Below are 19,146 nucleotides of genomic sequence, written 5' to 3'. Positions count from 1 at the left end.
CGAAAAGACCTTCATCATTGTTTCACAATAGACATGACCCATTGGGGATGCCCATGTGCAACTAGAGCCATACTGCCCGCCTGTTAGTATATCTCAACATGCATTCTTAACCAACATCACGATGACAGCGATAAGGAAAACACTTCCTCCAACCGCATGTGCAACAAATCAAGTACGTCAGAAACTCCAATCAAATTGATACACTATGTAGGCAACGAAACTAACTCCAGATTAGAGTATGGGGTAATCGGTCTTATTAAAGCATAAAGAAAGGCCAAATAGTTCTCCAGGGTAACACTGAAAGAAAAAGAAGAAAGTCGTGTACAGCTTCGATACGGACTGACTAGCAGGCAGTTCCCGAGGCACGTAACCAGGAAACCGGGTATCTGGACCTCAATGGACCAGTTCCCGCGTCTCGTCTGGCCTACACCCCAGGAATGTTGCTCTCGTCCTTGCTCGCATGCCGATGTCATCGAAACGATGTAAGGCCTTCGGGGGTTCGCTGTGGTCAAGCCTACCAAGGAACCTCCGAAAAAGCAATTACTTTTGGGTTGCTCTACATCAGGCCGTGAAATATGTGGATTGTCGTAACAAATGCGGGCTATCGAGCTGCCCCGAGACGCCGTCGCTCCATTGCCAGCACAACTTCAAACACAAATTCAGCTTAGTAGCCGTTCATCGTCATTCGTTGCGAGTTTCGGCTGAGCTCGCGGTCGGCGGCAGGGCTGATGGGTCGGCTGCTAGCACCACCGTGAGCACTGCTTTCCTTGAGAGCAAGCAGTTGCTTGGCACGGAAGGTCTCGTAGTGGATCTGAGAGGTGGTCTCGATGAGGTCCTGGAGGTGGGTTCGGAGGAGGAAGTCTCGTAGGTAGACGAATTCACAGTGAGTCTCGTCCTCGACGTTGATGACACCCCATCGGTTCTGGCGGCCGCGAACCTGCTTACCGTTGACGATGATCGACTTCTCGGATCCGACAACAGCGAAGGGGACGAGGTTCTGCTATACGTTAGCATTCGTGTCATCAGTTTCAAGTCATATATCATATGCCTACCTTGATCTGGCCGTTCAAAGCACGCTCCTCGTCATCAAACTCATCGTTGTCGTAGGGATACATTTTGAGATTGTGGAAGGCAAACTCCTCCTTGATGCGCTCCTTGAACTCCTGACGCTCCTCAACAGTCAGGGTGTCGGCCTTGGCGATGACAGGCACCACGTTGACAACGTCGGAAAGCTTCTTCAGGACGACAATATCGATGGGCTTGAGAGAGTGGCCTGATGGCTGAATGAAGAAGAGACAGCAGTGGATACGGGTATCCTGGATGTAGCGCTCTCGCTGTGCAGTGAGCTCCTTGCGCAAGTACGCGGAGTGCTGATCCTTGATGTACTTGACGATGGGGTCCCAACAGCGGTCGTTGTTGACAAGATCACCGTAGCCGGGGGTATCGACAATGTTGAGTCGAAGTCGGACACCGTTCTCCTCAATGTTGTGAGAAACGGCCTGGATCTCGGTGGTCTGGCGGATGGGCTCGTCGGGTTGGAAGCGACCCTTGGAGTCGATCAGGTGAGAAGCGAAGATAGTGTTGATGAGCGTTGACTTGCCCATACCGGTCTGACCTACAATGCGCAAGGCAAATTAGCACACGGACATGATTGTAGATATATACAGACAGCCAAATCATCATCACACCACAGCAGATGTACCAGGGGCGCAATTGAGATGGGAGTTGTGTCGGTACTTACCAACGCAGATGACGTTGAACTGGAAACCACGCTTCAAGAGCTTCTTCTCAATCTGAGAAGTGATGCTGTCGAAACCGACATGGCTCTCGGGGTAAATGGTGTTGGGAGGAGCGGCGGCCATCTTGAATAAATCGGCGACACTTGTTAAATTAAGCAGGTAGATAAGAGCTGAAGTTGAAGCTTGGGAATGTCAAAAGATATTCCAAGAAAGAAAGAAGGACTGGACTCGAAGCAACAAAGAACAAGTCGAGCACACAAAGTCAAAGTGACGCCTGAAGATGTAGCGAAGCTGTGGAAGTTGGAGGTTTAGGAGAGGCTTGAACACGACGAGATGCTAGGGGGAACTTTTCGGGCACTGGGCTGCTGCTCCTGCCACCTTAGCAAACAATTTCCGTACTGGAAGGGAGGTGTCAGGGAGCAGGGAGTAGTCCAGGGTCCGAAAGAAAGGGGGAAAGCACGTTTGGAGCTCTTCATTGGTTGAAACGGGTCAGTGCGCGAGATAGCTGGTGATTGGCCCGCCGGCACTTTGGGGAAAGGACCAGGCCATCAGACTTTTGACGGTCTGAATCTGAATTGAAGCCTTGCGCATTTTGATCATCGCGACTCTAATTCGAGTTCAACAACCGACGGACCGATCAACTTGTCTTGCCAGACAACGGCCGCTTACGAACCCAAAACCGAGAATCGATCAATTCGCTTTGACTCGATTCAATTTCTCGGTCTGCGATTGTCTTTCATTTTGACTTCGCCTCCACCACTAAATTCGATATATCGCCAACATCCCAACGTAACCCACACCTATCTCTTCGTCAAGATGGCCGCCGCACTCCTCCCCCGACTCTCATCTACGCCCTTGATCTCGGCGATCTCTTTCCGACAATTCACCCAGAAGCTCTTCCCGACATTGTCGATTGCGATCCCCGGTGTCTCGTTAAACCTCCCCACCATTGATGATATCTGGGAATCCGTGCTACGAGCTGTGCCCAAAAACAAGGTCTCTCACTCAAGGAAGCGACACAGACAAATGGCGGGCAAGGCGCTCAAGGACCAAAACGGCCTGTGCAACTGTCCTGGATGTGGCCAGCCCAAGCGTACACACCGGTTATGCCAACATTGTCTTGAAGGTATGTTGTTGGAATGCTTATGATATTGCGATGGATAATAAGCCCTAACTGAGTGTAGAAATGAAGCAAATGTGGCGACAGGACTACCCCAATAACAGGCCAGAATAAAAGAGAGGCAATGGAATTGATGATTTACTGTAACAAGAGTTTGTATAGTCACCATGGGATCATGCATACCACGGGCGTTTTGGCTCGTTTGAGCCTTGTAGGATTATGAGCAATAAAAAAGTTTATACCAAGCATTTCTGATTAACGTTGTTCAATGTTAAAGGTGTTGGCTTCGCCTGGAAGGACAGCGTGATACGATATAATGCCCTGCCCCAAGCCTTCTTTAAATGTAATACTGCCTGTAATGTGTCCTCCTTCTAACATTCTCCCAATGTCAATTTGTTCTTAGCATTGAGCAAAACGCTATGCGTTGCTGCTTTCCCACGATTCTCGACCTCTGTGTAGATGACCCTTCGATGCCCCACCAAGCCTTTGGTCTTCGACTCACCCCAGTCAAGTACTTTCATTCATACACAACGTCATCCTAAAAAGTGAAGAAAACACGGTCTTTGAACCGAGGTGGAAGTTATGGTAAGCACTGATGAAGTCGAGTCAAAATGCCAGAGACAGGAACTAATTTTAACAGTCGAAACAATACTTGACCACGCATACCGTGGATAATGGTGAGCATGACCTCCCCGCCGCGGGGTGATGAGACGCAGCACCTTGTCTTGAAGCACCAACTTACTGAGAGCGCATAGCCCACATCACCGACATCTTCTCTATTGCGACGACACCCAAAGCTGTGATATCAGGCAGCGGCTCTTCCACACTACACATTCATGACACCACTGATCCTTCATTCCCGCTCAAGCAATCCATTTCAGATGCTCACAAGCTCGGATGTCACCACGTGTGCGCTTCACGGAACGGCAATGTTGCAGCTAGTGCCGGCTTTGGAGGCGAAGTGAAGACCTGGAAGGTCAACAATGACACTGGTGAATGGAGCCTTAGTGGTGAGATTGCAGGGGCTTCGACGAAGCCTGGCGAGGCCTGGGCATTGGCGCTGAGCGAAGACGGTTCCTACCTTGCTACCACAACCAATGACGGACGAATCAATGTATGGGATATCGTTGATGAGAAGAAGCCCAAGATCCGAGAGTACGAGACTGGAAGCGCTGGGTCAGGCAGCTTTGGCATGTCTGTGGACTTGAGCCGAGATGGCAAATTCACTGCCAGCGGACATCAGAACGGATCTGTTTACATCTTCAACAACGACACAGGACGAGTCTTGTATTCGCTCTCTGGTGAGTTACTTGAACTCATTTTATTGTCTTCTTGCTGACACAACCCTCAAGGTCTCGCGAAGCCTGTGCGATCAGTTGCCTTTTCTCCAGGCAACACCCGACTTGCGGCAGCAGGAGATGCTGGCATCATTGCTATTTACGACATGAAGCATGGAGAGCATATTGCAAATCTGACCGGTCACTCTTCATGGATCACATCCCTTGACTGGAGCGACACTGGGGAATATCTTTTGAGTGGATCTATGGATGGAAAGGTCAAGGTCTGGTCGATTGAACGCACTACATGCGTCGCAACACACAGCGAGACGGACAAGGCTCTCTGGTCTGTGAAATGGCTGCCGAAGACTGTCAGAAGTGAAATGTTTTGCACGGCTGGTGCAAACAGAAGCCTCTCCTTCTACCGCGAGGCCACTGGAGGTTGATGACGAAGTTACATAATACTGCGTTTCATGAGCGATGAGCTTCAACATAAAACCAATAGACGGAAGAATTGACTGTGACAGCAAGACATTCAATCAGGCCTGTGAATTATTTATCTGCGCTGGGATTATCAGGCTACCTGACTCCTGAACTTGGAGTTCGATAGTCACTTAATCAAACAAAGAAATATCCAAGCTACATAATTGATGTCCAACAATCTTGTCTACTTCATAACTGAACTACTATTCCTAGAATATACACCAAGAGTCACTATGGAGGAGGTTGGCGTTGGCTGGCAAAGAGATGATGCAGCGCACGTGATCTCGTGCTGCATATGGCGTTGCCCCGCCAATCTTAAGGCTTGCACTCCGTCATACTTTCCCATTCAACGTTGCCTAGAGCGCTGTCGCTGACTCTGTAGACTAACGGCTGTTGATAAATCATCAAGTCCATACAATCTGAACTAACCACCATCAACTGCATAAAATATCTATTTACCTATTCACACAAGTTATGATTTCTGCTGATTAGTCTTTACCAACTAAATTAACTGTTACCCGGCTGCGTTCATTTATTCTTCACTTACACACCATCCAGCGCCATCCACCTTAGTACCTTGAAATACCATCTCGCTTCGGAAACTGAATCCACCATGCCCACCACTCGACGATCCGCTGCCAGCGCTCGCAGCAGGGGCCTGCCCGCCAAGGGACAGTCAACTCTCAGCTTCTCAAATAAAGTGACAAAGCCTGTGCCGAAGAACACTAAGAAGTCTATCATTTCACCTTCTGTTACCAAGATTGATCCCAGTCAGCTTGCAAAGAAGAAAGAGACAGAGGACATTGTCGACGACGAGCCCGCGGTTGCGGAGCTTGAGGCAGCCCCGGAGCCTGTCAAGTCTGAGTTGGAGCTGCAAGCAGAAAAGGTCACGGATGCGCAAATCAAAAAGTACTGGAAGTCCATTGAGAAGCAATGGTCTACTCCTCGCCTACACCAGCAAGACGTATCCCAAAATGAGAGAGTTCTTCGATATTTCGACGTGAGCTCACAATACGGTGTAAGTCAGCTCAACCCTCGTAGCTACCCCCAAACTAACACACATAGCCCTGTATCGGCATGCCTCGCATGAAGCGCTGGAAGCGGGCGGACCGTCTGGGCCTTAACCCTCCCATTGAGGTTCTCGCTGTTCTCATGAATGAAGAGAGCAAGGGCAACGACCAGATTGAAACGGCACATATGGACGAGATCCTCAACTCCATTGCCGTGGAAACTTGATCTGTCTCATCATCTTTTCACTGATATGCGTTGAAAGTAGCAGGGCGTTTGGGGGAATGTTGTTTTCATGCCGATGTGGCTTCATCTATTGTCTTTGTTGTTCTATAAGCCCAACTGAAGCTTGTTAAACGAGATATCTATGACCCAAACACCAACAAGCTTTGTAAAACACATTGGAAATCTAGATAACAGACCTTGCGGCCCTTGTCTAATACCAAATACTCCTTGTTCGATGGTGTGGAATAGGCTCTTTCCCTGCTGCTTCCAGTTCCTTCATGCTGTCATAGAGGAAAAAGTCTATAAGGATGGCGTTGACATGAGCGCCAGGGTGCTGGCGTAGGATTTCGCGTCGAATCAATTCGACACACCAGATACTGCATGCTATTTTGGTTCAGCAGTTAGTCTCGAAAAGATGGAAGGGTCAACTTACCTCGTATTTGCAGTTCCCATGCGCACCCGCTCTCTATCATCTTCTTATCATTGATAGCCGCTGCGATACTAGGAGAGCAGTACAAGGCTCCCATGGTCATGAGGATCTGAGGGATACGGTAATCGGCAAACATGGTGATCTTGTCGATGTCACGAAATTCGCCATACGATTCGCCGTTGAAGCATGCCCATAGATCAGCAACGAGGATCTGAGCTCTTTTCATTAAGCGAATCATCTTGCCGTCCTCGTAACGATGCTCATCGCGAAAGCAGTTGAAGTCTTGAGCTAGCAAGTTTACCAGGCGAGCCGCAGAACCATCAGCTGCATAAACCAGCTCTGTAACAGCACCATCATAGTACTGGAAACTGTTAGTAAGTCTTACAAAATACCGATTTAGTTGTCGTGAGCTTACTTTACAGAGGACCTGTCCTGCTTCTCGAAGGCAGTCTAAGCGTTCCTCAAGTAGTGGAATATCCTCTTCAGTACATGATCTAAAGACATGTCTAAGGGACTCAAGGGTACACTCCTGTTCGTTTTGCCAATAGAATGGGTCCGTGATGGGAATGTCTTTGGTGAAGATAACAATGTCAGTCTTACCGCTGGTGAGTCACCATGAGCAAGGGCTAGTACTTACTCTCATCAAGAGCCCTTTGAAGAGCCGCTACTAAACTCCAATAACCAGTCCACTTCTTTCCGCGGTACTCAATGGCAAATCTCTCATCGTCAGGTAATTCGGACCAGAAAGAAAAGTTTAGCAAGTCCATGGTGAAGATGAAGTTGACCGTACTTTCGTCCTTTGCCTTGGGGTGAAGTTCGTGCTCCGACCAGGTGGCAGTTGAATAACTTTTTTGCTGCATTTGATTGTATATGTTCTCGGCTGCCTTTTTTGAGGCTCTCATATCGACAGCTACATCGATACAGCTATCGTAGACATGTTCAGCGCTTTGGAGAACGCCGGTTTCCGGCTCATCTTGTATTTCAACCTTCCCCTGAAGGTGCTGGCGCAGGAGTTCAAGAAGCTCAGTGTCAACTTCGTCATCAGACATGGTTATAAAAATTTGCTGTCACGTCTAGGAGAGCGACGAAAGAGAGAAAGTCAAATGAAAGACAGAAGCGTGGGAAAATAAACGTTGAAAAGTGAGTATGGCTCAAGGCTTCTTTGTCTGAATCATTCGGTCTAGACTTTGAGTATCAGACAGGTCCCTTTAATTTTTTTTTCCCTACCCGAAGGGTCCCCGGGGCCACAGCACCCAGCTCTTATTGTCCGATTGCCATGGCTGAAACAGAAAACAAGTCGATTGGATGATAATTTGTATGCGGATGTTTCTGGATGTAACCAATTGGCTTGCTAGTAACTGAATAGCTAACAAGAGCGAACTTTTTTTTTGCTATTATGCCCATTACTTTGTTTGCCTGCAGCTGCATGTCACTATCACTCTCAACAGCCTATTCCGGTGCAACTGCGTCGTCCTACCATCGAAGTCATGAAGCCTGCAACATTCACAAAGGTATCCACTTTTGACGTAGCCCAATTAGAAGCCTGGAATTTTCTCGAGATCCCCGGCTTTAGAAGCTCGATTCACTATGATGACTGTATTTGATTGGTCGCCACAGAACCTTGCACTGCTGCTGGGTGCTCTATCCAAGCTCTCTCACCACTAACATCCAGCATCTAATCCAACCTCCCACCTTCAACTATCCGCGACCCTTTGCGACTCCACGAACGTAAATAGAGCGCATCAGCCCCAAGCGCATGCGCAGCCCTCGCACCGGGCTTCTGCTTTCTTTTTATTCTTATTTTTCGCGTACACTGAGCGACAGCGATAACGATGGATACGACGAGCGCCGACCAGGCTCCGGCCCAGACACAACTTGCGACGGCATCTTCAGCTGCAGCTCCAGTACCTGCGCAGCAACCGCAAACACAACAACAAGCACAGAAACAGACTGTTTCCTCTGAGAACGCGCCCCAAAGACGCCCGCCAACAATCACGCGCGATAGACACAACCAGCAGTCCCTCGGCGCATCACTCAACACCTCAATCAAACAGGTATGTTTGCCATTCACGGAGCCAACTTTCTGCCTCTGCGCCCTAATTCCATATCGGATTCCAACGCGATACGATGCTCGGAAGCGACGCATGGGAGAATGAGGTGCACAGCATACGGCTGTGCGATATCGTATTTATTTGTCTTCAGAACTGATCAGGAATGCGCAGGCTCGCGTGCTCATGGTTGGTGCCGGCGGAATTGGTTGCGAGCTGCTCAAGAACCTTGTTCTCACTGGTTATGGCGAAATCCACATCGTCGATCTCGATACCATCGATCTTTCCAACTTGAACCGACAATTCCTCTTCCGACACGAACACATCAAAAAGTCCAAGGCACTAGTGCGTCATTCTTCTCGCGATACTTGGAGGTTGGTGTAATACTCACAGATGCACAGGTAGCCAAGGAGGCGGCACAACGATTCAACCCGAATGTGAAAATTGTCGCGCACCACGCCAACATCAAGGATGACCAATTCACTGTAGCATGGTTTCAGCAGTTTCGCATTGCCTTTAATGCCCTGGACAATCTCGAAGCTCGCAGACACGTGAACAAGATGTGTTTGGCATCTGATGTACCACTGATCGAAAGTGGCACCACGGGATTCAACGGCCAGGTGCAGGTCATCAAGAAGGGTGTGACCGCATGCTACGACTGTACTCCTAAAGAAGCACCCAAGTCTTTCCCTGTGTGCACAATTCGTAGCACACCCAGCCAACCTATCCATTGCATTGTCTGGGGTAAAAGCTACCTACTCAAGTACGTAATTATATTAGGACGCTTGAAATGCTACTAACGAAAACTCGTAGTGAAATATTTGGCACAAGCGAAGACCAGGCGGCCTTTGATCACTCGACCGACGCTGACAATGGTAAGTTAGCTGCACCGCCGATGAGTAGCACATGCTTATAGACAAAAGCCAAGGAGATTGAGGAATTGAAGAAGGAATCTGCAGCTCTCAAACAAATCAGAGATGCTACTGGCACATCCGAGTTCCAACAGATGCTCTTCGACAAGGTATTCAATGCTGATATCGAACGACTACGTTCTGTTGAGGACATGTGGACATCGCGACGAGCCCCCGAGCCCCTTAAGTACGAGACTGTTCTCGCACAAGCCAGCGACGCCATGGCCAACAAAAAAATGCTTCTCGAAGACGACCAGCGAGTGTGGTCACTGGAAGAGAGTCTCGTGGTCTTCAACGACAGTCTTGACCGATTAAGTAAGAAGATTCTTGAGCTCAAGAAGAACAAGGCATCTGAAGACTCTGAGCCTACACTCAGCTTTGACAAGGATGATATTGATACACTTGATTTTGTGACGGCGAGTGCAAACATTCGCTCACATATCTTTTGTATTGATAAAAAGTCACGATTCGATACAAAGCAGATGGCCGGCAACATCATCCCTGCTATTGCTACAACAAATGCGATTGTGGCTGGACTCTGTGTTCTCCAGTCCTACAAGGTTCTGAAGGGAGAATATGCACAGTCTAAGGAGGTCTTTTTGACACCATTCGCGGCTGCTCGACTCCTAGCTCCGGACAGGTCTCGGGAGCCAAATCCCGACTGTCCAGTATGCAGTGTTTACTTCACCAGTGTTGTTACAGATCTATCTCGTGCGACCCTCAAGGACTTCGTCGACGAGATTGTCAAATCAAAGCTAGGATACGAGGGTAAAGAATTTGTCGTGAACAACGATGTGGGCACTCTATTCGAATGCTTTGAGGACGGAGATGATGAGAACCTACCAAAGAAACTGAGTGACCTTGGTAAGACTTTTGAAAATAGGCATGACAATACGTATAAAGCTGACCAGCATGCTAGGTATCAAGAAAGACTCGTTCCTGACCATCATCGATCAAGATGACGAAGATACGTTTGTCAATGTTGTCATTAATATCCAAGAAGGGTTCGTTATTATATCGGCTCTTACAGACTAAGATTAAGCTCACATGTTGTAGTACATTGGATGGAGACAAGAAGCCAGTCGAGGCCAAGTTCTCAGACAAGCCAGAAATCCCACGTCGGCCAAAGAAACCTCAGCCTGCTGAATCGAATTCTAACGGCGAAACAAACGGAGAAGCCGTTGATGCTGAGCATAAGGGGGTCAAGAGACTGCATACCGAAGATGGTGGCCAGCCTCTGAAAAAGGTCAAGATTACGCCGCCAGGGGCCGAGATCGTGGACGTTGACGAGGACCAAAACGAAGGTCACGCCAATGGAGGTGCAATCGTTATTGATGACTGATAAACTGTCACCGTGAAGGACGGTACGCATATGAGCGGGCTCGAGGTTTTACTACACAGCGCTTAAACCACCATCGAGGTTCAGAACGCAGTTGTTTGCAAAACGATTCGTCGCCAGGAAGACAGCAGCGTCCGCCACTTCTTCAGGCTGTCCTACACGGCGCAGGGGACAGTCCTTGAGGTATTGTTGTTGAATATCTGGCTTTAGATCTAGAACAGGGGGTTGTACATTAACATTGCTCTCCTCCCACATGGGCGACAGGCGCCTAAAACGTGTTTTTGGCAAGGCGAAAGGAAGGATAAACTCACGATCCCACATTGGACTAGCTATCCAACCAGGTAGCAAGGCGTTGACGCGAATAGAGCGAGGACTATACTCGGTAGCTAGGGCACGGGTGAAAGCTGCGAGGATATGGAGTGAGCGGATTGTTTTTTGATATGTATAATAGTTTGGGCTCTCATGTAGCATAAAATCAAGGAGATGACAAGCGTACCGACCAGGCCAGCCTTTGATGCGGCATACACTGAAGCACCAGCTCCATTTTTGTTAGCCATAAGACTCGAGACATTGATGATGCATCCTGTGAAGTTCAGAGTAAGAATACGCAGTTGGAAGGAAGGATCTCATATGACACACCATGCGGATTCATCTTGGCGTATTTGGAAGCAAGGATTGCAGACTGAAGGTTTGTGTTCAGAATATTTTGAATATCCTCGTCAGAAGTCCTCTTGATGAATGAAGTCTGGCTAACGCCAGCACAGTTAACGAGGACATCAACAGGACCAACAGAGGAACCAAAGAAGCCCTTGAACGTGGAAGTTTTGGTAGCGTCTAGGCGCATAAAACGGTGCGCCTCTGGGAACTCATCGCCCATGTCTTTGCGGTCCTGCTCCGGCTTATACGGAGCGAGTTGGTGTTCGAGGCTGAGCCGGGCATCTGGTGCAGATCGGCTGAGGAGGGTGACGACGGAGCCACGTTGGGCAAATGCAATCGCTATACGGGAACCGATTGCGCCAGTGGCTCCGGTAATGACGCAGTGTTTACCGCGGAGGCTGAAGGACATTGTTGAAGGAGTGAGTTGGTGATGTTGTGGTGAAATTTCGAGGTTGAGCTTGTTAGACGAGGATACGCCTAGTCGTTAAGAATTGGCTACTTACTGACAGGATGTCAACATGAACATCACTACTACACTGAATCTACGTTATACTTGTTTACATCGAATTTAAAAGACCTTTCATTATCTTTCTATTTGATGTCGTTCAATTGTGTTCATTACTTAGTAGTAAACCGACGTCACAGTTTTGGCATCCTGGCCAAGCGATCGGTCCCTGGCTGGACACATGTCATAGTTAGGTACTACCTTGAGCAACTTAATCGAGCACACATCCCTCCACTTTTGCATCGTAACTACCTTGGAGGTATGAAGACGTTCTACCACGGTATCTGGTTGTCACGATATCGCGAGGGACGACTTGAGCAATACGTAAAACCCTTATTAGACAAGCCGTTGACCTTTCTTGGTTGGGTAGTGAACGACGATAATCCCATTGATTTGGCTTGTCTTCAATGGAATTGATGAAGCGACAGGCCCGTATATCAATATGCTTATATCCTGGAGCCAGGAAACGATATGTAGTTGATTAGAGGTCTTTGGCTTTGATGAGGCCAGCAGGGGTTGATGGCGGAGAACGATCCGTAGTTCAGATCTTGATTTCGTGCGGTTGTTTGCATTTTCTAGACAGTATCTTTGTAATTTGTATGTGCCAGGCATTGAAGAGTAAACAGTAGTTCATGAATGAAGCTGTTTATCCAAACTGGGATGGGATATTCAGGCAATGAAGACACAGTCATCCATCCAATCTACCAACTGTGTATAGGTAGTAGTAGTATGTAATGTGACCATTATTGGATACAGTAACACATCGATGCTGACCCATAATTTATGGTTGTCCCCGTGTCTTTTGCTTGATCCTTGAATCTTCGCAAGTCTACTAACTCTGTAATTATGTTGCATCGATATCTCTAGGTCGTAAACTACCTCATACATATATCGGCACATCGTTGGAGTAATCTCCACTTCAAACTCTCACTGCCTTAGTACTCACTAACTACTACCTACCTCTACATTGCATCAATTAACCTTACCTGTTACAACTCCCTCCTCAGCCAGGGTGTTTGTTTGCCTGTCCATTCAAATCTCAGGCTGCCCTCGTGCTCTTCCTTCAACTCTTTCGTCTTTGGTAGCATTCTTGTCTTCAATGTTTCGTCCTCGTCCTCGATTTCGTCCTTGTCGCAATTGACCCCTCCTCTCTTCGTCTTCTTCCACCGTCGCAGAATCATGAGCGACCCTCGACGCGATGCCCCGCCATCGCTTACTGCAACCGTAAACGCAAACGCTGTCACTACCACAACCGCAACGGTCCTGCCTACGTCAAACGGACATGCCAAAGGCGACGATGCCCCCGATGCTGGTCTGAGAAGTCTTGATCACTGTACATACTCTCCGCAACCTCTCTTGCGCCTCGAGCCTTGCTGATTCCCCTCGTCTTACAGACAAGCGCGCTCTGCCGAAATGGCGATACGACCTGCGCCAGCAGTTGCTGCCCCTGATCCGATGGGAAACTCCCTACCTTGCCTGGATGCAGGAGAAGATGCGAACTCCAGCTCTTGATAGTTACTTTGCTATTACTGCCAACCTTGGAACGCATACCTTCTTTATGATCGGTTTGCCCATTTGCTTCTGGTGCGGATATGCCGCCTTTGGAAAAGGGTAAGTCAGATCATAAGTGTGCGCATTCGTTAAGCTGTGCCGCATGGTGGTTTGTTGCGGTTGCAGTGCAGGCTGAGTCCTGGCATTGTACTGCATGGTGATAGCAGCGCTGACATGATTCCACGTGTAGACTCGTTCACATTCTTGCCCTTGGAGTATTTTGGACCGGCTTCATCAAAGACTTTTACTCTCTTCCACGCCCGCTGTCACCTCCTTTACACCGAATTACAATGTCCGGTTCTGCCGCCCTCGAATATGGTTTCCCTTCAACCCATAGCGCCAATGCCGTCTCTGTCGCCGTCTATGCGCTCCTGATATTGCGCAGTCCCGAGAACACGCTTCCCCCGACCACAAAATTTGCATTGGAATGCCTCTCGTACTTTTACGCTGCCTCGATTATATTCGGGCGTCTCTATTGTGGAATGCACGGCTTTTTGGATGTCATTATTGGATCAATCATGGGTGCTGCCATCTCTCTCCTTGAATTCTACTACGGACCTCCTCTCGACGAATATATGCACTCGAGTTCCTGGATTGCACCTTTCGTGGCCGCTTTAATTATCCTGGTTCTTGTGCGCATCCATCCCGAACCGGCCGACGATTGTCCGTGTTATGACGATAGTGTTGCCTTCGCTGGCGTCCTCATTGGTCTCGAGTTTGGCACTTGGACATACGGCAAGATTTCAATTGACCCTTGGGAGACTCATGCGCATGGCGGAGGAGCTGTGGATATTACACACTTGGGCTTAATCGCCAATGTTGCAAGAATCGTATTTGGCGTTTTGGTTGTCTTTCTCTGGCGCGAAACCATGAAACCCTTGCTACTTGGACTTTTGCCTCATTTGTTCCGAATCATTGAGCAAGTTGGCATGAACATGCCTCGGCGATTCTTCACTCCTGCCAGCAAATACAAGACGGTCCCGGCAGGCTCTCGTATCGATACTCTTTTCCCTTCGCCTTCCGACTTCCCACGTATGGTCGAGAGTATCCGAAACCCCACAACCCGAGGTCGCTCTGTGTCAATCGGACCTCAGAGTGCTGCGGATGCCTATGAGACCTTGGCTTATAGGGAGCGCAAGCGACGTGAAAGTGTCAGCAGCAACCATAGCCTGAATAGCAAGTCGAGCAACGTTGAGCTGCAGAACACACACGAGGATCACTCTGGAAAGGGTGCCCAGACTTCTGGCTCGCAGCCTAATCGTATCGTCGAGTATGAGCAAATGATGGGAACCGGCGAGGTCGTGATGACACCTTCCGTCGAGGACGACCGGGTCGGTATTTTTGTTACGAGCCCAGAAGACAGGTTGGGTGAAAGGGAGATGTTCTCGCAGTTGATCAAGCCCCGTGTACGATATGACGTCGAGGTTGTGACCAAGCTTGTCGTCTACACTGGTAAGTTTTCCTTGTTTCCTCTGTGAAAAGTGATAACAACTGATCTCTTGCTAGGTATTGCTTGGTTTGCAGTGGCTATAATCCCCATAATGTTTGAGCTAGTTGGCTTGGGGACGAACCAACTACGTGAGCAATGAGTGACGAAGTAACACGAGACGAGGCCAGTATTACGGATGGTCTCTTGGACATAGGTAATTTAGATATTCTTTTCTCCTAATGAACATACAGGGCTATGAGATGGGCGCTTGAGATGATTGGGTCTGGTTTCCTATGGTGGCATAGCTGTAGATAACCCTAAAGTTGTCATAAATGTGTTATTAAACAGGTGATTCAGCACTAATTTTTAGATGAAATTTTAGCATGTTGAGTGCAAGCATAGTAATTCACACTTTTTCATATTCTTGAGAAAAGGAAACACTTGAAGTAGAAAACTCATTGCTTTATATGAATTTGGGTGAAGCCGTGGAATACTTATTCGTGATTGGTCGTTGCTATGCGCAGGGGTCTTAATTGACTGACACGTCCAGACGCGTTTAGCTGCAACCTAGCGCGTGTCTCCTGGTAACCTCAATATTCAAACTTCCATACTGCAGACCAGACCAGACGAGCCAAAATTGAGAGACAAACAACAATTCCAACCTGCCTCTTATCGCCGAAAATAACTTGCCAAAATGTCCGACATAGATGAGATGGACGTTGATGTCTCGGCTCCCAGCAAGGACGTCACCTTTTCCTCTGAAGCCAAGCAAGGCAAGCGCAGTGCCGCCAACCTACCAGTTGAAGCTGAAGATAGCTTACCTTGGTGAGGAGCTAGTTCTTTACGATTTTAGGTACAATTCAATGTGCTAACGAACTGAAGGGTCGAAAAATACCGACCGACCACTCTCGACGACGTTTCAGGCCATCAAGACATTCTCGCTACCATCAACAAATTCATCGAACAGAACCGCCTCCCCCATCTACTTCTATACGGCCCTCCTGGTACCGGAAAGACATCAACAATTCTCGCCCTTGCCCGTCGTATCTATGGTGCTGCCAACATGCGCCAAATGGTTCTCGAGCTCAACGCCTCGGACGACCGTGGCATTGACGTTGTGCGAGAGCAGATCAAGACGTTTGCCAGCACCAAGCAGATCTTCTCTTTGGGTGGCGCCTCCCGTTCTGGCAATGGGATGGCTGGATTCAAGCTCATCATACTTGACGAGGCTGATGCCATGACAAGTACCGCTCAGATGGCTCTGCGACGAATTATGGAAAAGTACACAACCAACACTCGATTCTGCATCATTGCCAACTACTCCCACAAGCTCAGCCCGGCTCTTCTGAGTCGATGCACACGATTCCGTTTCAGCCCGTTGAAGGAGGGCGATATTAGGGTTCTCGTGGATAAGGTAGTAGAGGAGGAGAATGTTCAAGTCAAAGGAGAGGCGATCGATGCACTAGTGAAGCTGAGCAAGGGCGACATGCGAAGAGCATTAAACGTCCTGCAAGCATGCCATGCATCAAGTAAGTACTGATACGAAACGTATTCTACCCAGTTACTAATTTACCATCAGGCACACCACTACGAGCAAAGGATGCACCCAAGGTGCCAGACAGCGAGATCCAACGTGAAAACATTACAACAGAAACCATCTACAACTGTATTGCAGCACCACCACCAGATGCCATCAAGGAGATTGTATCGACCCTGCTCAAGACATCAGATGTCACAAGCTGCCTCAACACGATCAACGCTCTCAAGGTACAACGGGGTCTCGCCCTGGCAGATATCATCACCGCTCTTTCCGAGGAGCTAGTGAAGCTAGAGGTCAGCCCTGAGGTGATGATTACATGGTTGGATGGTCTCGCCAACATCGAGCATAGAGTCGCCAGTGGAAGCAGCGAGTCCATCCAGACCGGAGCGGTCGTTGGAGTGGTCCGAAGTGGAGTTGAGCTGATGAGTCGGTGAACAAATACCATGGAAACCACCAATGGGATTTATGAGTTCCTGCAAAGAGCTTAATGGAGTTGTATTGGCACCTAGTCTAGAAGATGTTCGAGGTTGTAGCACACATATGTGCCAGAAGGACAAAAGGCGTTACATAGAACAATATGAATGAAAAACCATCAAGCACCAAAGCAACTGTCATTGATCTCAAATTTCTTATTGAAAAGCCATTTAATTGATAATCCATATGTCAGCCACAAACAAAGTCTAGTGGCGGCACAGGCTTCTGCAGCTCTCGTGTAAGTTGCAACTGTAAATGCACCTGTGTCAAACGGCCTAAATTTACACCTTAGGCACGGCGGCCGACCTGACCTTATCAAGCAACGTTGCCAACGTTGCGTTGCGATTTGAACTCTTTTGAGCTTGACAAGCATGGCCTCTGTCTATGCTCTGTCGCATTTTATCCGCAAGACGACATAAAAAAGAAAAACTGCTTTCGTTGTACAAAATACGATCACAATGACTTCAATTGCTTCCTCAGAAACAGGGCCCTTGACTGTCGAGCCGCTGTCAGAGCGCAACATCTCGAGAATACCGCTTATCCTCCCTCACGAGCGCGTATTTCCCATCCAAATCGGCAGCGAGCTGTTCAAGCTCTCGGGAGCTTCATTGTCCTCTGACGGTAAGATTCAAGCTCCAGTCTTGTTTGCGACAATTTGCCCTGTCGCAACGCGCTATGCGACATCAAGTTACACAAAGATGCACAGCTAACGCCTCGCACAGCGCCATCGTACTTCTCTCAGTATTTTGTCTGTCAATTGGAGTCAGCAAGGGAACGAAAGGACGAGTCCAGCTCTTCCCTGCGAACGCTCTATATCGATCGCGATCCCTCCATCTTTCGCGACATCTCGCTCCATCTTCAGGGCTACCACGTCCAGCCCCGCGATGGCGAGCACTTTGTGCGCCTCTTTTCAGATGCGCAGTTCTACAGCTGTTTGTCACCCTGTTCTTGTGGGATATATATATCTTTGTCTAACCAGTGGATACCACAGTGCCGAAGCTGATCTCTCAGCTCTACGAGGAGAGCATCTTCATCTCGATTGGACACCGCGAATTCCAAATCCCCCGAGAAATCTTCAAAGATCCAGGCAACTCTCCCAATTACTTCTCGCTTGGCTTCGCGGCGTTCTTCTCCCGCCCCGACGATCTATTTCCCGGCCTTGAACGCGAGGGCTTGATCCGCCCGCCGTCGATTCTGCCTCCGTCGGTCCCGAAGCGTAGCGCTGATACGTTCGCTGAGCTTCTACACTTTCTACGCGGATATCCAATTCACATTCGTAACGAGACGCACCGACAGGAGCTTCTCAGCGATGCGCGCTACTTCCACTTCAAGGGTCTCGAGCAGCGGCTCATTCCCCACTCGCTAAGCTATAATCAAACGACAAGACGAGACGAGATTGTTCTTCGTCTTGAGAACATTCAGAAAAGCGGCATCAGCGTTTTTGTTAGCAATACGGATCCGTTGGCGGGCTTTGTACAGTACGCTCGACCATATATGGAGGAGAAACCTGCAGAGTTGGTGCTCGAGATTGGCGGCGAGACGACGAAGCTTCATTTCTCAGGAGGCAATGCAAAGGCAGAGTTCTTCAGAGATACCAAAGCCCGTGTCGCAAAACTCTTCGAACTTGTGTCGTCAAAGCTGAGCTCGTTTCAGACAAACCAATCCCCGGCTCTTGGAAACGCCCTGCTGACGGATGATTATGTCCATGTAGCCCTCGAGCCTGAATCTGCCATTATTCTGGATGGTAAGGACTACCTCGAAGATTTTATCAGAAACGAGTCTTCCGGAAGCGATTACCCGCGCAAGCGGCGGCGCGTGGACGGAGACTCTGAGGATGAGGAATGGGTTGTGAAAACAGGACAGTGGAGGTTACGCATTCAGCATGCGCCAAATGGTAGAGGCATCGAGTGTGTTCTTGTTGCGGCCAAATTGGATGCGATGACCTCCCAGCAAGCGCGAAACATGTCAAGGGGCTTCCTAGGGAGCTAATCGTGGATATTTGAAAATATATAGCGGAACTTGCTTACATGTTGATATTTACTATTAGCCAGTCGTTTTGAATACCATATTGAATTACATATAAGGCTTTTGATACCTTCAGACTGTACACAAGAAGTGACGTCAAAACAACAAGCAGAACGCCGTGTGTGAACGTATTCATAATGTTATTGCAGATACAAAATAAACAACTCGTACTCAAGACTAGCCAGTCACTGGGTATTAATCGTGACCAAAAACAGTACAATAATTTACATGGCATGATAATCTAGCGAACCACCCATAATGCGTCGGTAATCAGGAATCAACGCACAATTCGCTCAATAAGGTATCCCCATGTCCCAAGTGGCCATGTAACAATGATCTAAAGCAAAAAGAATAAGAGACACAGAATACAATAACACCCTTCGCC

General features: G+C 48.5%; 9 protein-coding genes across 9 annotated transcripts; 6 read left to right on the top strand and 3 right to left on the bottom strand.

Moving 5' to 3' along the window:
* Nucleotides 1-174: 174 nt before the first annotated feature.
* FGSG_06035 (cell division control protein 10) lies at nucleotides 175-2,037 on the bottom strand. Its single transcript, XM_011326351.1, has 3 exons — nucleotides 1,742-2,037; nucleotides 1,053-1,615; nucleotides 175-997 (listed from the first exon to the last, which is right to left on the bottom strand). The coding sequence occupies exons 1-3, from the start codon at nucleotides 1,860-1,862 to the stop codon at nucleotides 665-667; spliced, it is 1,017 nt and encodes a 338-aa protein (XP_011324653.1). The 5' UTR covers nucleotides 1,863-2,037; the 3' UTR covers nucleotides 175-664.
* Nucleotides 2,038-2,555: 518 nt separating this feature from the next.
* Nucleotides 2,556-4,582, top strand: FGSG_12856 (uncharacterized protein; the record flags this gene model as incomplete). The annotated part of the gene is made up of 3 exons (XM_011326350.1): nucleotides 2,556-2,865; nucleotides 3,615-4,160; nucleotides 4,212-4,582. The coding sequence occupies 3 exons, from the start codon at nucleotides 2,556-2,558 to the stop codon at nucleotides 4,580-4,582; spliced, it is 1,227 nt and encodes a 408-aa protein (XP_011324652.1).
* Nucleotides 4,583-5,014: 432 nt separating this feature from the next.
* On the top strand, nucleotides 5,015-6,051 carry FGSG_06032 (uncharacterized protein). Its single transcript, XM_011326349.1, has 2 exons — nucleotides 5,015-5,637; nucleotides 5,685-6,051. Exons 1-2 carry the CDS (start codon nucleotides 5,233-5,235, stop codon nucleotides 5,853-5,855), a joined length of 576 nt encoding a protein of 191 aa, XP_011324651.1. The 5' UTR covers nucleotides 5,015-5,232; the 3' UTR covers nucleotides 5,856-6,051.
* A 12-nt stretch (nucleotides 6,052-6,063) lies between these two features.
* On the bottom strand, nucleotides 6,064-7,331 carry FGSG_06031 (uncharacterized protein; the record flags this gene model as incomplete). The annotated part of the gene is made up of 4 exons (XM_011326348.1): nucleotides 6,064-6,236; nucleotides 6,286-6,643; nucleotides 6,698-6,732; nucleotides 6,920-7,331. The coding sequence occupies 4 exons, from the start codon at nucleotides 7,329-7,331 to the stop codon at nucleotides 6,064-6,066; spliced, it is 978 nt and encodes a 325-aa protein (XP_011324650.1).
* Nucleotides 7,332-8,516: 1,185 nt separating this feature from the next.
* FGSG_06030 (uncharacterized protein) lies at nucleotides 8,517-10,583 on the top strand (the record flags this gene model as incomplete). The annotated part of the gene is made up of 6 exons (XM_011326347.1): nucleotides 8,517-8,675; nucleotides 8,732-9,093; nucleotides 9,144-9,205; nucleotides 9,254-10,105; nucleotides 10,161-10,245; nucleotides 10,298-10,583. The coding sequence occupies 6 exons, from the start codon at nucleotides 8,517-8,519 to the stop codon at nucleotides 10,581-10,583; spliced, it is 1,806 nt and encodes a 601-aa protein (XP_011324649.1).
* Nucleotides 10,584-10,663: 80 nt separating this feature from the next.
* Nucleotides 10,664-11,646, bottom strand: FGSG_06029 (uncharacterized protein; the record flags this gene model as incomplete). The annotated part of the gene is made up of 4 exons (XM_011326346.1): nucleotides 10,664-10,735; nucleotides 10,812-10,984; nucleotides 11,077-11,163; nucleotides 11,220-11,646. The coding sequence occupies 4 exons, from the start codon at nucleotides 11,644-11,646 to the stop codon at nucleotides 10,664-10,666; spliced, it is 759 nt and encodes a 252-aa protein (XP_011324648.1).
* Nucleotides 11,647-12,726: 1,080 nt separating this feature from the next.
* On the top strand, nucleotides 12,727-15,181 carry FGSG_06028 (uncharacterized protein). The gene is made up of 4 exons (XM_011326345.1): nucleotides 12,727-13,075; nucleotides 13,137-13,353; nucleotides 13,484-14,745; nucleotides 14,800-15,181. Exons 1-4 carry the CDS (start codon nucleotides 12,922-12,924, stop codon nucleotides 14,880-14,882), a joined length of 1,716 nt encoding a protein of 571 aa, XP_011324647.1. The 5' UTR covers nucleotides 12,727-12,921; the 3' UTR covers nucleotides 14,883-15,181.
* A 235-nt stretch (nucleotides 15,182-15,416) lies between these two features.
* FGSG_06027 (replication factor C subunit 3) lies at nucleotides 15,417-16,825 on the top strand (the record flags this gene model as incomplete). Its single annotated transcript, XM_011326344.1, has 3 exons — nucleotides 15,417-15,547; nucleotides 15,605-16,251; nucleotides 16,302-16,825. The coding sequence occupies 3 exons, from the start codon at nucleotides 15,417-15,419 to the stop codon at nucleotides 16,694-16,696; spliced, it is 1,173 nt and encodes a 390-aa protein (XP_011324646.1). The 3' UTR covers nucleotides 16,697-16,825.
* A 369-nt stretch (nucleotides 16,826-17,194) lies between these two features.
* On the top strand, nucleotides 17,195-18,725 carry FGSG_06026 (uncharacterized protein; the record flags this gene model as incomplete). The annotated part of the gene is made up of 3 exons (XM_011326343.1): nucleotides 17,195-17,357; nucleotides 17,459-17,668; nucleotides 17,716-18,725. 3 exons carry the CDS (start codon nucleotides 17,195-17,197, stop codon nucleotides 18,723-18,725), a joined length of 1,383 nt encoding a protein of 460 aa, XP_011324645.1.
* Between the last annotated feature and the right edge of the window lie 421 nt (nucleotides 18,726-19,146).

The sequence above is a fragment of the Fusarium graminearum genome, chromosome 3, assembly GCF_000240135.3.
Source record: "Fusarium graminearum PH-1 chromosome 3, whole genome shotgun sequence".
Lineage (NCBI taxonomy): Eukaryota > Fungi > Ascomycota > Sordariomycetes > Hypocreales > Nectriaceae > Fusarium > Fusarium graminearum.
Note: the sequence above shows the minus strand (reverse complement) of the source record. Positions and strands in the feature narration are given on the sequence as shown.

Bases quoted from the DNA above. Each gene is read 5' to 3' on its own strand.
- FGSG_06035 (XM_011326351.1), bottom strand. From the start codon at position 1,862: ATGGCCGCCGCTCCTCCCAACACCATTTACCCCGAGAGCCATGTCGGT. The intron at 1,616-1,741 runs GTAAGTACCGAC...TGCGCATTGTAG, and splicing joins GTTCAACGTCATCTGCGTTG to GTCAGACCGGTATGGGCAAG. The intron at 998-1,052 runs GTAGGCATATGA...AACGTATAGCAG, and splicing joins CTTTGAACGGCCAGATCAAG to AACCTCGTCCCCTTCGCTGT.
- FGSG_06028 (XM_011326345.1), top strand. From the start codon at position 12,922: ATGAGCGACCCTCGACGCGATGCCCCGCCATCGCTTACTGCAACCGTA. The intron at 13,354-13,483 runs GTAAGTCAGATC...TTCCACGTGTAG, and splicing joins TATGCCGCCTTTGGAAAAGG to ACTCGTTCACATTCTTGCCC. The intron at 14,746-14,799 runs GTAAGTTTTCCT...ATCTCTTGCTAG, and splicing joins CAAGCTTGTCGTCTACACTG to GTATTGCTTGGTTTGCAGTG.
- FGSG_06032 (XM_011326349.1), top strand. From the start codon at position 5,233: ATGCCCACCACTCGACGATCCGCTGCCAGCGCTCGCAGCAGGGGCCTG. The intron at 5,638-5,684 runs GTAAGTCAGCTC...TAACACACATAG, and splicing joins ACGTGAGCTCACAATACGGT to CCCTGTATCGGCATGCCTCG.